We start from the raw sequence: 19987 nt of genomic DNA on the forward strand, positions 1-19987 counted from the left end.
TACTTAGTTTGACCCAAACTGTTTCCAGCATCTATAGATCCTACGGTTTGCACGCTTAAGGTTAATTAAGGCTATATCTTCTCTCTGTTAGCACTTTTTATTTTAGTCTCAACCATGGTGTAGAATATATTATTTCTACTGTACTCCAGCCTGGGCAACAGAGCAAGATCCTGTCTCTGAAAAAGAAAAAAGAGAATGTTTTCTTTCATGTCATAAATGCATTGCATGAAGATTCAAAATCTGATGTCATTGTTATAAGAAGTACAACATTTCTGGCTATGTAGTGAACATTAAAGAATTACTAGATGAGGTGAAATCTGAAGTGCTCATTGCTTGTTGGAAAGCTCTAGGAAGAAGTCAGAGAATGACTTCCAGATAATTCTTTCCACTGATAATAAAGTGAAGTGCATTATGAATGATGCTTGGGAAGTGGGTGATGATGGGTTTGAGCATATGGTTGAGGTAATAGGGAGAGCTTGTTGAAGGTCAGTGGGACCTAGAAAAGTTCATGAAAGAGTGGTGGTGAAAACAGTGTTGATGCATTAAAACAGGTAGCTGAGATTGTGGTCCTTTACATGAAAAACTAATCAGCACCTTTGCTATTTTGGAGCAGACCTTTAAGATTACCTGTATAATAAATGTGTGCAGACACCATCCAAAAAGGTGTAAAAAATTGCAAAGGAAAAATAAATATTGGCCAACACAGTGTTCTTAAAAGTCCCCATGCCTAGTGAGTCCTCTCCCTTGCTGTTCTTTCACATTCTGTTCCATAGCTGTTTCTCCCACCTCTGTTACCTATTTATTTGGCCAAGATTGATGCTAACAACCTGTCAGATGCCAGATTCTGAACTCCTGCTATTGACTCCTACTTTCTAGACATTGTCATCATCTTCATCCATGTAGGACATGTGCTGTACAGCATTAGTCTCCACCACTCATTGGCATATTTTCGTTTTGTTTCCTGGTTCATATGACCAGAAGACTGATGTAATCTGTAGTGTTTATTTTAGTTGTAGTTTATTTGAATAATTTTACAAATAACTTTAGTTCTGTATTTACAAACGTAATAGAGGTCTCAAGATGTTATTAAAATTTTACGGGGCACTTCATTTTAGAGGGGAAAGTATATACTGTAGTGGATTATACACTTTGGGAATTTATAAAAATCTACAGATGAATCAGTCCTTCATGAACGTCAAGGGATGTTGTTGAGTGTATTTTTTTCTACTCTTGTGGAATTCTGTAGGGTGGAATCATCTTGTACTTTTGTGGTTTAAATGTTTAGCATTCTTCAACAAAACGTACTTACAATATTTCTCTCTCTCTTATTCTATAGGTAAAAAATTTAACTGCATTTTTGGGATATGATAAAATTAAGCTACTTTGCTTATAGATAGTTTATGGATCATGTGGACAGTTAGCATATGTGGGGAAAAAGAGCATGTAGTGGAAGAACATCCCACACTACACTGGACTATCCCCATGATTCTGTGTGGCCCACACATGTGAATGTTCCTAACAGTCAGCTGTTCTTTCTTCAGATACACTGAAGAGATGGTGCCTTGGCACCCTTGCCTGGAACTCATTAGCAACTGCGAGCAGAAGCTTTCCAGTCACACATCAAGGCGCTTGATCACAATGGAAAAGGTGAAGAAATTTGAGGTAAATTGCTTTAGTATTTTTGGGATAAATTCTGAAAGAATCAAAAATAGTTGTTTCTAAATAGTTTTCCTGTGATAGAGTTTGGAAATGTTATTCCTTGATATTTTAAAAATTACAGATGAATTTAGGAAGAGGCAGAAGTTGAAGAGATTTGTGGCATCCAGTTGGGATTGAAGGGTAGGAGTTGGATATAGACATAGACATTGAGTAGAGTTCAAATAGATGTTGACCCTCACTTCTCAGGCTTTATTTGATATCCTTGTTGCTAACTCAGTTATAAAACAGCATTATTAAACAACTGGCATCTAATTAGCAATGTCCTAGTTACCATTTTTCTCCAAAAGCAGAACCTACTTGATTGCAGACTGTAATGAAGAGAATATGTTGCTTTATAAATAAAGAGAGAAAGTAAATGTCCCCAGTTTGTTAGGACCCAACACATTCTCTCTATGTCTCTCTCTTACATGCAAAATTCTTACTCTCTTACATTCATTACATTCTTATAAAATTCATACTCTCTTACATACAAAATTCATTTAAGCTTAAGAAAGAACAAGACGTTTGTTATTTCATGCCCAGACGAGAGTTGACATGAATAGTGCCTCATAATGGAGCTTAATTAAATCTACAAAAGCCCTTTGGGCTGTACTTCTGTCGATTGACAACCAAAGCTCTCTTAAATTCACTGGAAACTTGCATGACCCCCATTCTTTCTTTGGACCTTTAGGGTAAACAGAAGAAAGGTGGTAGTGTCTGTGAAGATTTTTCCTTATTGTTTTTTTTTTTTGAGACGGAGTTCCCCTCTTTCACCCAGGCAATCTCGGCTCACTGCAACCTCCACCTTCTGGTTTCAAGTGATTCTGCTGCCTCAGCCTCCTGAGTAGCTGGGATTACAGGCACCTGCCACTATGCCTGGCTGATTTTTTTTTTTTTTTGTATTTTTAGTAGAGATGGGGTTTTACCATGTTGGCCAGGCTGGTCTTGAACTCCTGACCTCTTGATCTGCCTGCCTTGGCCTCCCAAAGTGTTGGGATTACAGGCGTGAGCCACCGCGTCCAGACTGAAGATTTTTCATACCCATCTGTAGCCTGCATTTGATTTGTTTTTATATAGTTCCCATCTTACGGATTAGTAATGAAAACTAATATTTGTACAGTGCCTTTTGCATATATTATTTTATATCATTGTTTTTGTCCTTTTTATTTCCATTTGCTGTCTCTAATTTAGACCCTTATTACCGTACACCTGGTTTATGTTCACAGTCTCCTAAATGATCTCCTTCATGCCGCTAGTTTATATGTTAAATGAATTTTCCTAAAAACACTGCATTCATTATGTAACTACCTTATGCAAAATCTTTTTTTATTACTGAAAAATGTTCACAATTTTCAGTGTGACGTAAACTATCTTCTCTAATCAGGCTCCAATATCAGGGTATTTCAGAAAGCTAACCTATACATCTATATAAGTAGTTGATTGGTATCTACTATATGTATATATAGGTATATGTGTACATACATATAAACATATGGATGTATAGGTATATGTGGTGTAATTAAAATGAAAATGTATGGCAGTCATTTTTAAAACAAAAATACTAGAAGTTTATATTCAAATGATATCCTTAGAGTGGAATCTTTGTACTCATTCTATTTCTGTCATAATTTTTCAGCATGTTCCTGAAACTTACCTTTAAGATTTGCCTTTAAAGAAGTATTTTTTTATTAATCAGTTATTTTGTTTTATAGTAACACCTTGCTTTTCTTAAAATGATTTTACTGTACTTTGCTGCCCTTATTTTATACCAGATTAATTATTTAAAGTTGTTTTTGGAAATCAAATTCTATTTCAAGGATGGTGATTTGCCATTAAACCATTAAACATTTAAAACATTGCAGATTCAGAAATTCTATAAATAGTTTCCAAATTGTTTGGCATCATTACAGCCTTCTAGAATGAAAATTTTAAATGACTAACATTTATTTGGGTATACAGTAGAAGCCCTCTTATCTAACGTCCATTTCAAACCCTGTTGATTAACCAATACTGGCCATTCCTTCTCTAAAACACACTGCCTGGGCCAGGCGCGGTGGCTCACGCCTGTAATCCCAGCACTTTGGGAGGCCGAGGTGAGCAGATCACGAAGCCAGGAGTTCGAGACGTGCCTGGCCAACGTAGTGAACCCCATCTCTACTAAAAATACAAAAATTAGCTGGGCATGGTGGCACACACCTGTAGTCCCAGTGACTTGGGAGGCTGAGGCAGGAGAATCGCTTGAACCGGGGAGGTGGAGGTTGCAGTGAGCCAACATTGCATCACTGCACTCCAGCCTGGTGACAGAGTGAGACTCTGTCTCAAAACAAACAACAACAAAAAAAATAAAAACCACACTGCTTGATGCAATAATATGTTGTATGTTGAATACTTTCAGCTGGTGAGTCGCTTGATCTCTACTATATTTATATACAGTACTTCTGCTTCTATGAGCTGAATTATCTGTTTAACAAGAGTCTGTTGTGTTCTCAGAGCTGTTTATGCCAGTTATATTTGTTACAGTAATTATGTAATCTACTTAAATACTAGTTAGACCAGTGAAATATTTGTGTACAAACACAGTTGTAATTTCAATAAAAACTAAGTTAATGCTTTAGGAAGAACAAAGTGAGTTGCTAAAAAAAAGACTTGAATTGGGAATGGCTTTGAAAAAAGTAATTGCAATCTAGGTTTTTGCACCCAGATTGCTTTGTAAGCTCTTGCATCATTTTATAGAAGCCAAAACTAGAATTCTTTATAGGTCTTGATTCTGTATGAATGTATACAACTGAATATTATTTTTTAAGTTAAAATAAGTTTAATGTGTTTACAAAGCATTTTAATTTCTTCCTGCTTTTATTTACCTTATCCAATTAACTAATTGTATTGGTGTGCTTGGGCTGGCATAACCAAATCCCACAGACTGGGCGACTTAACAGAAATTTATTTTCTTACAATTCTGGAGGCTAGAAATTCAAGAGTAAGGTGTCAGCAGACTTGGCTTCTTGCAGGTATCCACTGTCTTGCTGTCTTCACAAGACCTTTCCTTTGTGCATCTGCACTTTTCGTGTCTCTTCCTCTTCTTTTTGTTTTGGATTTAGACAGTGTCTCACTCTATCACCCAGCCTAGAATACAGTGGCACTATTACACCTCACTGTAACCTCAAACTTCTAGGCTCAAGCCATCCTCCGGCCTTACCCGACTGTCTTCCTCTTCTTAAAAGAATGACAGTCCTATTGGATTAAGGCCCCGCCTTTAAGATTTCATTTATGCATAATTACCTCCTTAAAGGCCCTGTCTTCAAATACAGTCATATTGAGGGTTAGGGCCTTAACGTATGAATTTTAGGGTAGAACAGAATTCATTCCATTACACTAACCATTACCAATGTCCATCACATTGAATAAGAGGACTCTGTTGTATGTTAGACGATGCTTTTTTGTCTCCTCTCCTAGTCACTTACTTCTCATGTATGTGTTTGTCTTTTGGTATTTTAAAGGAAGTAAGGCATTTTGATAATTCAGATGGTAACATTACAGCTCTTAGAAATCATAGCATTTAATAGAATCATTTGAGTTAGTAATATAATAGTAACTAACATTTATGTGCCAGGCACACGAGTAATACATGTAAAAAACAAACATTACCTGTAGATTTTGCAGTTTTAAGTCGTGATATTAGAAAGTAAAGTAAATGGCATTAGCATTCTTTATTGTGTAGCCTACATAAATTGTATTCCAAAGAATTAGGAGGACAAAGCTGTGGAGACTCTTTAATAATTCATGGAGCCATATAATAAATCAGCCATTCTATTTTCATGGAAAAATTTAAAAATTAAGATCCATTGTGGACTAATTTTTATACTTGCTTTCCACTGAGTTTTATTTGTTTAAGAAAGTCTGGTATTTTTTCCCAGATTTATAATATTTCCCTAAGCAAATTTATTTGAGACTCAAGGAAAACTGGGCGTTTGAGAATTTTTGTCCTATATTAAAATGATAAATGAGGGTACTCACCTTTGGTATTTTTAAACCTATAAATGCAATGCTCATTTTTGTCAGGTTTACTTTTTATCATTTTACTTTGTTCTTTTCCAGTTGATTTAAAAAAACAACAACAAGGAAAAGCCTCAAGTAATTTTTTGAAATGGTCTTCCCATATAAGATCAAATTTAACTAGTGAATTTTTACCAGTATGATGTTTACTGTAACGGAAAATACTTTGTCATGTTAAATTAATCCTGTTTGGTTTTTAATTAATTACTTCATTTCTACCTTTTGTTTGTGTGGAGAGGAATGTATATAATTGCAGCAAGATCTCAATCCTTTATAATGCAAGTAGTGACATAAAATTGTCAAACAGTTCTCACACACGTCTAACAAATTATTCTTGGGCTTGTTCAGCATTGTTGATTTTGGCAATGGAAGACTGTTAGTTTTAGATTTTTACACTTTTGTATACTGTGTCTCTTCATTTTTGATTTGTCACTTGTTAGGTTTAACTTCAGTATAACTTTTGGCCCACTAGGTATGCTGTTATAAAATATTCTCCCTATCCCTCTTTTAAAAGTGTAAATGTAAGTTACAACAAAAATTGTCTAAGGAATATTGATATTTTATAAAATGTTAAAGTTTTAGATTATTGGTCATAGTTTTCAGACTTGCTTATGGCCCATATGTAGTAAAGAAGAAAATTCTTGACAACCGTATTGAAATTTTGAAATTGCCTGATAAGAAGGGCCAGGTTTTTTCATTATTCCTTGTTGATATATTCTGAAAGCCAAGTGAATGATGAGTAACACTTTTATAATGCATTATTGTTTACAAAACTTCCCTATCCATTTGACTTTATTAATTTCCCCATTTTAGAAATGAGGAAGAGTAGCCTGGGACTATCCCATTTTGCTTAAATAGTAAGTGGAAGAAGTGGAAGAAGTGGAAGAGTTGAGACCAAAACTCCTCTTTGTACTTGAAATTCTGTGTCCTTTTTTCTACATCTTGCTGCCTCTCTACTGAAGCATATTTCTACCTTTAGAATGTGCCAAGATTAAAAGGCAAATATTCTTTTGGGGTTTTTTTTTTTTTTTTTTGAGATGGAGTCTCGCTGTGTTGCCCAGGATGGAGTGCAGTGGCGGGATCTCAGCGCACTGCAAGCTCCGCCTCCCGGGTTCATGCCATTCTCCTGCCTCAGCCTCCCAAGTAGCTGGGACTACAGGCGCCCGCCACCCTGCCCGGCTAATTTCGTTTTTGTATTTTTAGTAGAGACGGGGTTTCACCGTGTTAGCCAGGATGGTCTTGATTTCCTGACCTCGTGACCCGCCAGCCTCGGCCTTCCAAAGTGCCGGGATTACAGGCATGAGCCACCGCGCCTGGCGGTTTGTTTTACTAGATCTTGCTGTCCCATTTAACACAACATGTAGTTGATGCTGCTATATGTGGTTGTAGTCACAGTGGTTACTTCTATAAAACATTTTTCTTATATGAAATGTATAGGATAAAAGGCTGATCTCCAGAGTTGTCCACAACAGACTGAGGTATAATAGTTACGTTTTCAATGACGGTCACCTGAAACAATTCTCTCTCAACCTTCTCCATAGAATCTACTTGAACAGATGAAAAGAGTACCCAGGGTAGCCTTTTCAAGATTTCCTTGAAATCTTTTCAAAAAATTCATGCAACTTTTATAGTCTACTCTATAATAGATACATGATTAAAAATGAAAAATTATTTTAAATTACTATTACATTAAGTGGGCCATCATGTGCCGTATTTATTTTGTGGTTTATTTACCTGACACCCTACCTTATATTCCTAGTGGTTTGAGAAGTTTTGAAGTATGGGTACGTTTAATTCAAGATATTATATGGCTGTTAATTTAGACTAAAGTTATAATGTATAAATCAGTTGTCTTTTTTTTATAGCTACATCATATAGTTTAGATTATTTAAAAGAGGAATACTGGAAGGTCACAGTGGCAGTTGATGACAGTTTATGTAATTTTTTATTTTGGATTGAATGAAAGAGTCCAGTAACATGAAGCTGATGAATGCATTAATCAGAATGGAGTGTGGCCAAAACTGAGGGTTTTAACTAAAGGACTGAAAGATTTTGAAGCTATGAAGGACAAAAGAACCATTAACTTTATAACAGTATTTTTTTAAACAAAGGAGATAATAGACACTGAGGTCACTTCAGAAAATGACTTATAGATGGCTTGAAGTGGAAGAAATTAGTCTTTATGATAAATAGTTTACATATTAGAATGATAGTAGTGTTGCTGATCATAAACTCTGCTGTTTTGCTGGCATAATGCTGATGCCTATTTCCATTAGACATTATCCTTTCTCAGGATTAATGTTGTTAGTTGTGTTTTTCTTTCACAGCTATTTGAATTAAAGTGAGTCTCTTCTGATTGACTTTTCTTTCTGAAATATATTGTGATTTTTGCCTGTCTCTTCCCAAAACTGTGGGTTCCCTTTTGATTAGAGGTATAAAAGATTAGAGATTAGGTATGAAGCATTTAAAACAAAGGGTAAGATAGATATAGGTAATAACCTCATTTATTGGTGAGAAAAACAAGGCATGGTGACACTAAAGACATATTGGACATAAACTCATTCTAGGTCTTCATAGAATCCAATATTTATCACCATCAAAGTTCATGTGTGTATCTGAGAGAAAGAGTCTTTTTAAAAATTATTTTGCATAGCAAGTCAGAAGGAAACCAATTTGCATTATTTATAAATTATGACTTAACTTGAGGTACTTAAAAAAGACTCGGAGAAGCAGACAGCAGCCTGGTGATGCTGCATATCATGCTGCCTGAATTCAGTTTTCAGGTTCATTTGGTCCACTTAGTTCCAAACGAATTTTCTTTCGCTGTTGGTGGTACTTTTTCGCTGTTGGTGGTACTTTTCGCTGTTGGTGGTACATTTCATTTCACTCTCTGCTGATTTCTTTTATATTTAGGCAAATAAAATGATTTTGTCAAACGGGATTTTTAAAGTTAATACTATCATAATAGTTTTAAACTATTGTTTTTGATAAACCATGAAAAAGCAAAACTCTTCCCCACTAGCTCCAGGAAAGCAGGCATTTAAGATATCTGGATCCTGCATCTTATGGTTCTGTTTAGAAAGAACTATTTTATTTGCAGAAATAAGCAGTTCTCTGAAGCCTGAGAGAACATACGTCTTTATGGTTCCAGCATGTTTTTAAGCTATGCCAGTAAAACAGTTTTTAAAGTACTAGTGTTATAAGAATCTTAGGCATAGGTCAGTTGAAAATATAAATATAACTCAGGGATTCTGAGGTATGAATGATTTAGAGAAATGGGAAGTTTCTATGTGGAATCAACATAATCCTTTAGAGCTTCTTTTATAATTCTTGCATGAGTGACAGATTTTCCTCATTGTATATTTTTGTATTTTTCTTATTTGTCATGTTTATTTAACTTAGAATTATCTTTCTGGTGTTTTTCAAATTCACATGTAAACTTATGTCCTCTTTCCACTTTATGATCTTCTAAGAATCTAACTCTGAGATTTTTAATGTGTATTTTTTACATAAGACATAAATATACAATTTAGTAATTATAAAGTGAACATCCATGTACCTGCCACCAAAGTCAAGGTTATAGAGTAATGCAGCACTCCAGAAGATCCCCCCTTTTGTGGCCATTGTTGATCATAAATACCTCCCCCTGCAATGTAACCACTATTCTGACTGTTACGGTAACCATTAGCTTGCTTTTCTTTTGTAATATTACCACTATTGAATTCATCCCTAAGCAATATAGGTTTGCCAGGTTTTGATCTTTGTATAAATGCATATTCATTTTTATTGATTTTTATTTTAATGGATTGTGGAAATTTAAAAAACTCACCTAGGAGAGGAATAGTCTCTACATTAAAGTGAGAGCATATATATGTGCATGCCTGCACATGTTTTGGTCTGCTACTCATTTATTGCTAGTCAAGAAGGTGTTAAACAAGATTTTTAGTTTTAATGAAATATTAGATACAGTAACTAACAAGTGGTCATTAAATGTTTATCTAGTGTGTTGACTTTGTATTCTTTTATCATTTGAGATAAAGTTTTGACTTTTATAAAGTATAGATTCTAGTAGATAGCATATAGAAAGTGTTAATACTTCTATGTTGTCATGATAAGGACTAATATCCCCAATGTTTTTTTAATAATTATTAAGAAATTACTTGTTGAGTGCCAGATGTCAAAGTTTAATCATTGTCACTCATTTTGAGCACTCTAGATATGAAGATTTTAATATGTATTAAAATACTTTCATAGATTTTAGGTAACTTACTATCATGTAGTGAAATTTTTAAGAAGTATGGATTGTATGTAAATACCTAATTCAAGGATGAAGATTTCCAATGGTACCTTGTTCTCATTAAGAATAATGCTAGAGGTTTCTCTTAATAGTATTGGATGCCAGACTTTTGATCTGCTTGTCCTTGGTTTGGAAATGGCCTAGTGCTGTTTATAGTTGTATAACTTTAGCACAAGTGGTTTCTATAGCTACTGTCCAGTACCAGATGTAGAACAGTGGGAAGCTTTGATAAGGAGAGCAGGGTTTTTAAACAAAAGCCGGACATGGGTAATTACCCTGAAGCTGAACTGAGCCCCATTATATTCAGCACTGTCATTTACATTTCATTTCACTCTCTGCTGATTACAAGAAAATAAACCGACCCATTGTTTTTCTCTTCCATCTCTTTGCCTTCTTCCTCACACCTTACTTAAGAATGTATATCATAGCTTTAATCGGTTCCATGAATCTAAAAAGTTTTTCCCCACAAAATTAGATGAACACTTCTAGTTTGGTGGCTTTCACTATGGTGACAGCATCACTGGTTTTCACTTATCATAGAATAAATTTCATAAGCCATTTGTATTCAAGCGTTTGCAATGAAACTGCTGTTTTGTATAAACTACTGTCACTTTGAGACTATAAATGACTTAAGGTTAATACTAGTGAGGTAGAAGAAATCATTATCTCATTATCAGGAACTGTCAGTGAGTAAAAGGACAGCTTAAACCTGACCTACAATTAAAATAGAGGCCATTTGGTTTTCTGCTGAATGACTGTAGAGCTCTGCAACTTCATCCTCTAGAAAGTGGAAATATCTTATTTTTAAAGAATAGTGATTTTATAAATTGATGACCATCGTTGGATATTTTCACTGAAGTTTCGGGAATTCTATTAAATTAACTCTTGGCAATGAAGGGACACCAGGAGAGAATTTTGACTTTATCATTATATTGATAGGGAGTGGTGCAGGAGATGAGACTTTACAGTGAAGCGAGTAGGAGCCAGTTTGTAGTAGAGGATGGGCATGGTGGTTGGAGCAAGGAGGTTGAGGAAATTCATATCTGATAACTGCTGTTTGCTCTGTAAAGAAGGATGCAAGTTTTTTTGTTTTTGTTTTTGCCGAGAGTAAATAAGCAGATACTAATGTAAGAATTGAGGACAGGTGAACTTTTAGAAAAGGTACTATGAGAAATAGGAAAAAAAGCCATTTGCTTAACAATTTTTACATTCATATACTTTTCCTATTTTTATATACTTTATTTCTCTTACTTAATTACCTGTTCCTTGAGAGGAAGGCCATAGTTTTCATCACGCAACATGTGTTTATGGGACCATTCGTGTCAGGTGTTGGGGCTGAACAGACTAAGGCTTCTTATCCTTAGAAAACTTGCACATCAGGAGAAATGGCCACTCAAACCATATTCCAACATAGCATCTTGTGTTCTGTAGTGATCTGTGAGAGGTGTTGTGTGAACATAGGACAGCACCTACCTAAGGAGATGGTGCTTGAGGCAAGAGAGGTGGGGAATTTGGTTGGAAAGCCAAAAATTTAAGCAAGATACAGAAGCATGAGAGGCATTGTGGTACATGTGGGGAACCCTGGACTTCAGTGTAGCTGGAAATACTGAGCAGTGGGGGCAGAACAGCTGGAGATGACCTGGAAGACTAAAGAGAGAGAAGCCCAGTGTTGAGGGACCTTACCTACCGAACAGTTTCAAGTTTATCCTGTTGGTAAAAGGGCAAGCCCATGAGGGATGTTTGGAGAGTGGCAGAAGCTCTGTGTTCTGTGAAGGTCCTCCTAGCTTTACTATGTTAGTGAATTTGAGCTGTGGAAAGTTAGCTGTGATACCACTGAGGAGGCTCCTGGAATAGTCAGGCAAAGATGATGAGGCTATAAACCAAGGAAGCTAGAATAGAGATTGTAGAGGACTTGGTGGAATTGAGAATTTTGGGGGGAGGTAGATGTAGCAGGACTTGGTGACTAATTGGATAACTGGGGTGAGGGAGATGAGCTAAGGGTGATGTTTCGGAAATCTGGCTTGGGACAACTGAGCGGATGATTGTTTTCTTGTATATGTTTTTATTCCCCACCCCTACTCCCAGGACCATGGGGCAGTACTGCTTTCTTAGGCTGCTGTAATAATCTTCTACTGATTTCTCTGCTTCTGCAGTTTCTCCCTCCATTCCATGCCCTACATGGTGGCCAGAGTATCTTTCAGAATATAAATAGATAAGGAAACTCCTCTGCTTAAATCTCATCGATGGCTTTCTGCGGAATTTAGAATAAAATTCAGAATCCTTTACATAACCTTTATGTCAGCCTGATCTACTTCTGGCCTGTCCAGTCTCATCTTGTGCCACCTTCCCTTTTGCTTACCAGTTGTTATCCACCCTGGCTATCGTCTTTCAGGTCCCAGAATGGATTTACCTCCTTTTAGTCTCAGAGTCTTCTCACACACACTGTTTCCTCTTCCTAGAATGTTTTCTTCCCCTCTTTTCATATGAGTAAATTTAATTCATCCTTTAGGTCTCAGATAAATGTCACTTCCTTAGAGAAGCCTTTCTTGTCCTTTCCCTTCACCCCTTCTGAATAGGTGTTTCCTTCTATTCTTCCTGTATTCTTTTCTTCCCAGTGTTTAGTCACAGTCTGTAAGTATATGTCTGGATGTACATTGTTTAATGTCTGTCTCTCCCACCACTATACAAGCTCCGTGAATTCACAGACCTTGACTCTTTTGCTCACCATGCAATAAATATATATGGAAAGAATACTGACTTTTAAGTGATTACTCTAGGCCGTTCTAGAATAAAAACAATCATATCAGTGGTATTTAAATCATCCATTTGAAGGAAGAGTAGGAACAGATAGTTATGGCTAGCCAAAAGTTTTCTGTTTGAAAATACTTTGAATTTTATCATTACCCTGATATTACTCTTCAAAAATCAGTGGGACAAAAACATCTTAATCCTATGATCCCTAGGCCTCATTTCTCATGAGAAGCAAACCAATAAAGCAGCTGAACTGACGTATTGTGGAAAATTATAACACTTTCCCTTTATTTAAGAAGGAGGTGATAAAAGAGAATAGCAAATTCTGGGAGAAGGCAGTAATTAGGAGGATAGTTTTATCTAAGCGGAATTCTCAATGAAGAATCTTTCGTATGTTGGAAGTCTGAGCAGTTTATGATGGTCAGTTTGAGAAACCTTTTTTTACGTATGTATTCTCACGGTATAATCCGGAGGGTCATGAGTTGCGTTTAAAGCAGCAGTTTCAAATGTGACTACAGAACATACAGCTTGATTTATTTTCTTGAGAATGAATTCCCCATTAGATTAAAATTTATTATAAGGGGCTGAAATAGTTTCAGCATCTTTTTTGGTTCTTTTTAATGCTGTATTTTTGATATATAGTTGTAAACATAAAGATTGACTTGAATAAGGTCACGTTTATATACTTTTTCTTTCTTGTTCTGGAGAGTAATTTGGAATTTTAGGTTGGACACTGAGACAGTGTTACACGTTAGAATCGCTGAGGTGAATATGGAGTTGTCTGTTTCTCCATCATTATTTAAAAATGAAATGGTGTGAAAAAATGTTAACATTCCCTGAGGAAAAGGCCAGCCTGGTCATGTTGGGACTGTGGGACTCTAGATGTTTACAGCAATCCAGGACTCACAAACAGCTATCAAAACGGTGCTCCTGGCAGATGCATGGTCTGCTGTGCTGTAAGCTATTTCAGTTCACATCAGGAAGTACTCTAAAGAAGGACTGCTATGCTCCAGCCAGCAGAGGGTAGTGTACACATAAAAGTAAACTACCAATTTGTAAGCCTTCCTTTGGTTTCTTTGGCAAGTGTGTTAAAATTCCTCGAGTGGTTTATGTTTAGAATTAGCAGTACTGATAGGACAGGAAATTGGCTGGGTGGGACAGTGGTTAAAGGAGTCCTGCCTAAAAGTTTAGATCTGAAATATGTGCTACCATAATGTTGCTGTTCAGTGAGGAATGTCCTCTGAATGTCAAACTCTATTTTGAATGACCCACTAATCCGCTATGTGGGAAATTAACTCTTTAGCCATTGTTTTGATGTAATTTCTACTAAAAAAAAAAAGAGAATCATAATGGGAAAAACATGAGTTTTGAAGTCTGATTTAGGCTACAATTCTGGCAATGCAACTTACCAGCTGTGTGATTTGTGGTAGATTATTTAAACTCTTTAGCCCCCTTGTGTCCCTATCTGTAAAATTTAGATGATACTCTTCTGCAAAAAGATATGGAAAATTAAATAATTATGTAATAACACATAGTTGGTAGGAAATATATCTTCCTTTCTTGAATCATAACTTGTATATTTCTTATAATGTTTACAATTGCTGATTGTCTTAAAAGGATAAATGATAGGGCTGAATGCTGTATATCTTCCTTATGTAGCCATTTATGGCTAGGACAAATTTACCTACGGAAACTCTTCTGATTATAAAAAATGATAATAGTATAGCCAATAGTCTTAATATTTTATTCATATCATCTTAATTACTACCAATGGTTAAGAAATTTGGAAAGTGTAGTCTTTTTATCACCATGGTATTCTCTCTTGCCATTTCCTAATTCTTGTGTGTTTTTATTTTTCCATCAAATAGGTTTTGCTTACTAAACATTGGGTTTTATGATACGTAGGTTTCATAAAACCCATGTTTTATGGGTTTTATGTTTGCTTACTAAACATCGAGTTTTATGATACGTAGGTGATATCACAATGGATAGTGGTAAACAGATTTAGAAACGTTAGCGAAACCAAAAGTCAAACACTGGGACGAGCTTGAGTTAATGGGGGAGATCAAAGATTGTATTTGCTGAGGATACTCTTCTCCTTTTAAGTAAGCACTTTGGCCTTTGAGATACTGTGCTGAAAAAAAAAAAAAAAAACTTGCAGATATTCCTGGTTGAGATGTGCAGGGAATGTGAATAGAGAAGAGTCATGAAAAGGTGATGAAAAATATGTAGAGTTGAATATCATTATCTCAGATGTAAGCCCTGGCAAACTAAACCAAAGATAGGATGAAAGAGAGGTAGAGAGAAAAGAGAAAACAAAAAATGAGTTTGCCATTTTTTTTAGCATTAAGGTAATGTAAGTTCTGAATGCTGCATAGAGTATAGTATATTTCATATGGTCTGGGTGTATTTTAAATGTGTATTGTTCATAGATATGTGGTGTTTATATGTATGATTATATGTGATATGTGTTGGACCATAGACATACTGAGTGTTTCGTGAGAAACATTTTATGAACTATGGTCTTTCCACTTAAGTGAAAATAGTAGCCAAAGTCCTTGGAATGTCTTACTCGAAGCAGGACTGTGCTGCTAGATAATAGACTGGCGCCTGCCAGATCTCTGGCTGCATAAGGGATTTGGAGCTTTTGGGTTTTCCAGAGTGTCTGTTATAAATGATAGATGTTGTGTTTTGCAATCAGGAGTCATTTGGTCTTCTAGAAAGGGGACATTTTAGCACAGAACCCAAACATACACTTCACACTGATTCTGCTCTACTACCTGGGAAATAAGAAAATAGGATTTTCCCCCCAGGAGTTGCATTTCTAAGGTTAATGATCTTTCCCAACTTCTCCGGTAGCATGTATGTCTTTGCCATCGTGTCCCCATAGCACTGAATAGAACACATGGTCGGTTAAGGGCTTATTTTGCCTTTATTCTGAGAGGTCTAAACTATTACAGAAAAGAATGTCTTAAGTAGTGAATGTTTTCTCAATAGTCGTTAGCATACATTTTAATCATTACTTTTGGATTTTTCAGGCTTCTGCTGTTCATTCCCAGTCTCTGACTCTAATCTTTGTATTCTCTGATTTTATTACCAGTAGCCCTATTTCTGTCCCTCTGGTCAAAGATAAACTATTTTATTAATCCCTTCCTTTGGTCCATGGAGGAAGCCCATCTTCCATTGTGCTTTGGGCTTTGTCTTCTGCCTCCCTCTTGTGAGCTGCATAACCACAGCTTAGGTCAGCTAGGTACGCTAGTAATTGAACCTGGGTCAGTTTGCTGGAATCACGTTTCTGTCCTACCTTAGCCTCCTTACTACTACAGTTCTAGAATATTCCATGAAGTAATCCACAGGCAGTTTGAGGGGGAGGTGATCTTGCATGGCCTAGAGGGTCCATGAGGAGAGTAGTGGACATGAGGGCAGAGCTAGAATACCTGACTGCATTCTGATTCCCCTTGTACGAGGAAAGTGAGATGTCATTCTGCAAAGTGATAGGTAATTGAATGTAAGCCCCAAATATCAAGGGAAAGCCTGAGAATTATGGACAATTTGAACTTACTTAGATTTTAGCCAAGCGGTTGGCATATTAAATTTGCATTTTAATAAATTAGGTTTGGTCTCAGTATGGAGAATACACTAGAGAAGGAACCACTGGAGGCAGGGCAGCTGGCCATTTACAGAAAAGAGGTGGGGATGAGGGAGGCCTAGATTACATGTTGGAGTTATGAGTGGAGAGAAGTGGATTTGAGATGTTTAGGATATACGAGCTAAGATTTTAGGACTGACCAAATCTGAGAAGAGGGATTTGACCCGGGTTTCTGATTTTGATGACTGGATGGGGAACGATGCCAAGAATTGTGAGGATCAACATAGTAGCTGAAAAGATGACAGCATCTGGACATAGCTTTAAAATAAAAACCGAAGAAAAACATTCTGCCAGGATTGAGCTAACACAGCTCAGGAAGTGGTCAAGTTTTTAGTGATCTTACTGACATAAGGACAGAATTTCGAATACCTGGAGGAGTAGTTGATGGACTTCAGTCAGACTTTTGATTAAAGTTGAAGTAGTTGATGTTAAATGGTGGAACATTGTTCTGTGTTGCCGTTATCCTGGCACAGATATGTCTGATATGTGGACCAGACTTGAGTCCACCTGTGGAGTCACCTGTTCTTTCATGGTTTTGTTATCCTTCAGCTTCCCTGTGGCTCTTATACCTCCTCTTGATATGAAAAGTCTGTGCCATTGAAATATATCCTTAGTTAATAGGCCTTCATTAGTAAGACCTCTCATCCAGTTCTACTTCTTTCTAGGTGGGCAGCTCAGCTGTCATGGCCTTAGTCCATCACCTATATTCTCAGAGCTCCTCCTGCTTCTTGAGTTGGGGAAAAAGATAGCTCTTTTGGAGAATACCTCATTATGTTGTAATTAAGGGTGCAGTCTTTAGAGTCAAACAGATCTGTGTTCAAAGCCTAGCTCTGCCACTTACCAGGTGTATTATCTTGGGCCTGTACTCTTAAATAATTCCTCATCTGTAAAGTGGTACAAATCGTTTACTTATTTCTTAGAGCTGACAAGTTTTGTTAGGTAGTACATATAAAGCATTTAGTATTGTTTTTGGTCCATACAAAATACCCAGCAAATGTTACCTTTCATTTGGTATCTTTAGTTGTATACCTACACGTTGACTCTCTAAAATTTATCTTTTTGGGGATTGTATGTAGCCTGAAGTTATTAATAGTAACCTTTAACATGTTTTCATGTGTTTGCAGGAATTTGGAACTGTAATATACTTGGGTGCCATAAAATTTCAGTAGCTACCTATTTCTCTTTGATGAATCAGGAAATCTGGGCATGTTTAATTTTTAATAATCTGGGTTTTTGGTGTGATTTTAAAAATATATATGGCAAAAATAGTTTCTGAATAAACAAATGTGCCAACATTATTTTGGCTAAACCTGGATTTTTATTAATGCTAGGTATGATGGAAAAATGAAGGTACTCATTTTATACAGGCAAAAATATTTTTGCAAAAATGAAAAAATATTTTGAGGATTGTTATATTCCAGATATATTTTTATATTTTTAGCTACCATTTTGATACTGAAATCTGGATAAAAAATTAGTCTTCATGTTTTCCATTTAAATCTCCATACCTGTCCTAAAAAATCACATTAATCCAGGTGTAATTGAATATGAATTTATAGAAGCACATGGGAAATGAGATTTTATGTCTAATTAGATATTTTTCACAGTTGGATGAGAAGCCAGTGTTTCAGTGTTTCCTGCCAGGAACCTTAATTTTCTAAGCCAAAATATGTTTGACATTAACCCAGGTTGCCATTACCATTAGATGTCAGTCTGAGCAGTAGTCCAAGTAAGGACTTCCACAGTCTACAAGTGTGGAAATCTCTTGTTTAGCCTGTATCTTCATCTACTATGTTCACTTAAAGTTTCCACGAATTGTTTATTTCATTAACTGAATATAGAAATACCCCCAGACAATTTTGTGTGTCTGTATGACCTCACACAAATGCATTATTTTGTTGGTTCACACCTTTTTCTTGAGTAGAAGCTTCCTTGTTTAGTACTTTTTATCCATAGACACAAATGACTTCAGTATGTGCTGAACTGGGAATCAGAAGAAAGTTATAGCCTTGACTCTGTTACCTGGAACCACTCTCTTTGCCCTGAGGCAAAAAAAAAAAAAAAAAAAAAGAAAGAAATTTGTCCTCTGTACAGAGGACTTTTGTGAGGCTTTAATGAGGTAAATGAAAACACTTTGGATATCCAAGCATGATAAGGATGTAAAGTGGTGGTATATTTCTAATTCAAGTAGTGAAGGAAGATAAATATGCACTAGAGAGTGAGATTTTGCTTAAGATTTTGCTTAAGGTAAACAACTGCTTTGGCATAAGCTAACTAAAGAAATAATTTTTACATTTTGTGTTTTCCAACCAGAATCGGGACCAGTATTCACATCTGCTAAGTGATCATTTTCTGCCATACCAAGGTCATAATTCCTTCCGTGAGAAATATTTCAGTGGGGTTACAAAAAGAATTGCCAAGGAAGAAAAATCCACCCAGGAATGAAAATTAAGATTTTGACAATGAAGAAAGAATGAGAATTTGATTTAAAAAGACATCTGGATGTGAACTTTCATATATGATCCAGAAAATAGGTACGGTTTTAAAATATTTTATATAGAAAAGCTACAAAGTAAATTGAGCAATGCTTTTAAAGTTATCTTTGTTTTATAGACTTTTTTGTTGTATGTATTACAGTCTTTATAATCTTATTTAATGTATATTTGTACTTTCAAGTACTGATGGAGATAGACTCAAAACAGTTATTTTTTTACAATTAATCTACAAAGGGAATTAATATTGTTGACTTTTAAAACATCTGCTGGATATATTATAAGCAATTAATAGTATTTAAAAATTTATTCATTTGGTAGATATGTTTATTTGGTTTTTGATTGTCATCGATTTACATTGCCACTAATAAACCATATTGAGAATTTCTAAAATTGTGTCATATCTAGTTGTCTTCAGGGGGGATGTGATGAGGGAAATAAATTTTTATTTAGAAATTCCAGACAAGGTAGTAATAACAATGCTAATAGTGATGATAAGAAAGGCTAAGACCGGACAACCTAGAAAGATTCCAAACTCCTTAAGGCCTGTCTACATTTGAAGCTCTTTTGTACCTTGGATTTGCTCCTGCATTCCTAACCGTTGACTGTTGGTCAAGTTAACTACCCACAATTTTTGGTTTAGAAAGTAACTGATAGTTAAAAGCAGTAACAACAACACAAATGCTTGATGGTTCCCTAATGGTATTAAGCCTAATCAGTGCCCTTTGAAATAGAAGCTATATTTTTCTTGAAGGAGAAACTTTGCTGAGTCCACATTGTGTCCATCATGAAAATATCTTGCTTGAAAACCACTATACCCATTAATTCAGGATGCTAATAGCTTTCTTGCCTTTGGTGGTCAAATGTACCTCAGCAGGGTGGCAGTAAACGGATCCTCTCTCTCTAACCAGAGCCTATATTATTTATTATTATCATTATTTTAGTGTTACTGCTGACTTTTATGGACTCAGAGTATTAATGTGCACAGCTTAGGACCTCTAAAAGTCTAGTGCTGCCCAAGCAAAGAGACATCAGGCTATCTGCTTT

The 19987-nt window shown here is 35.9% G+C and overlaps 1 protein-coding gene across 11 annotated transcripts in view; it reads left to right on the plus strand.

The window, feature by feature from the left end:
- Positions 1-19987, plus strand: part of TRMT11 (tRNA methyltransferase 11 homolog) — a 273729-nt gene that overhangs the window by 33132 nt on the left and 220610 nt on the right. For 7 of the 11 annotated variants that reach the window (XR_008525810.2, XR_010140203.1, XR_008525823.2 and 4 more), the window contains 2 exons: positions 1542-1662; positions 18762-18982. Coding sequence is in view for 3 of the 11 variants with exons in the window: in XM_063724722.1 (XP_063580792.1) it covers positions 1542-1662; positions 18762-18893 (253 nt within the window). In the remaining 8 variants the exon portion in view is untranslated. 11 annotated transcript variants of the gene reach the window in all.

The sequence above is a fragment of the Pongo abelii genome, chromosome 5 (genome assembly GCF_028885655.2).
Source record: "Pongo abelii isolate AG06213 chromosome 5, NHGRI_mPonAbe1-v2.0_pri, whole genome shotgun sequence".
NCBI classification, from domain to species: domain Eukaryota; kingdom Metazoa; phylum Chordata; class Mammalia; order Primates; family Hominidae; genus Pongo; species Pongo abelii.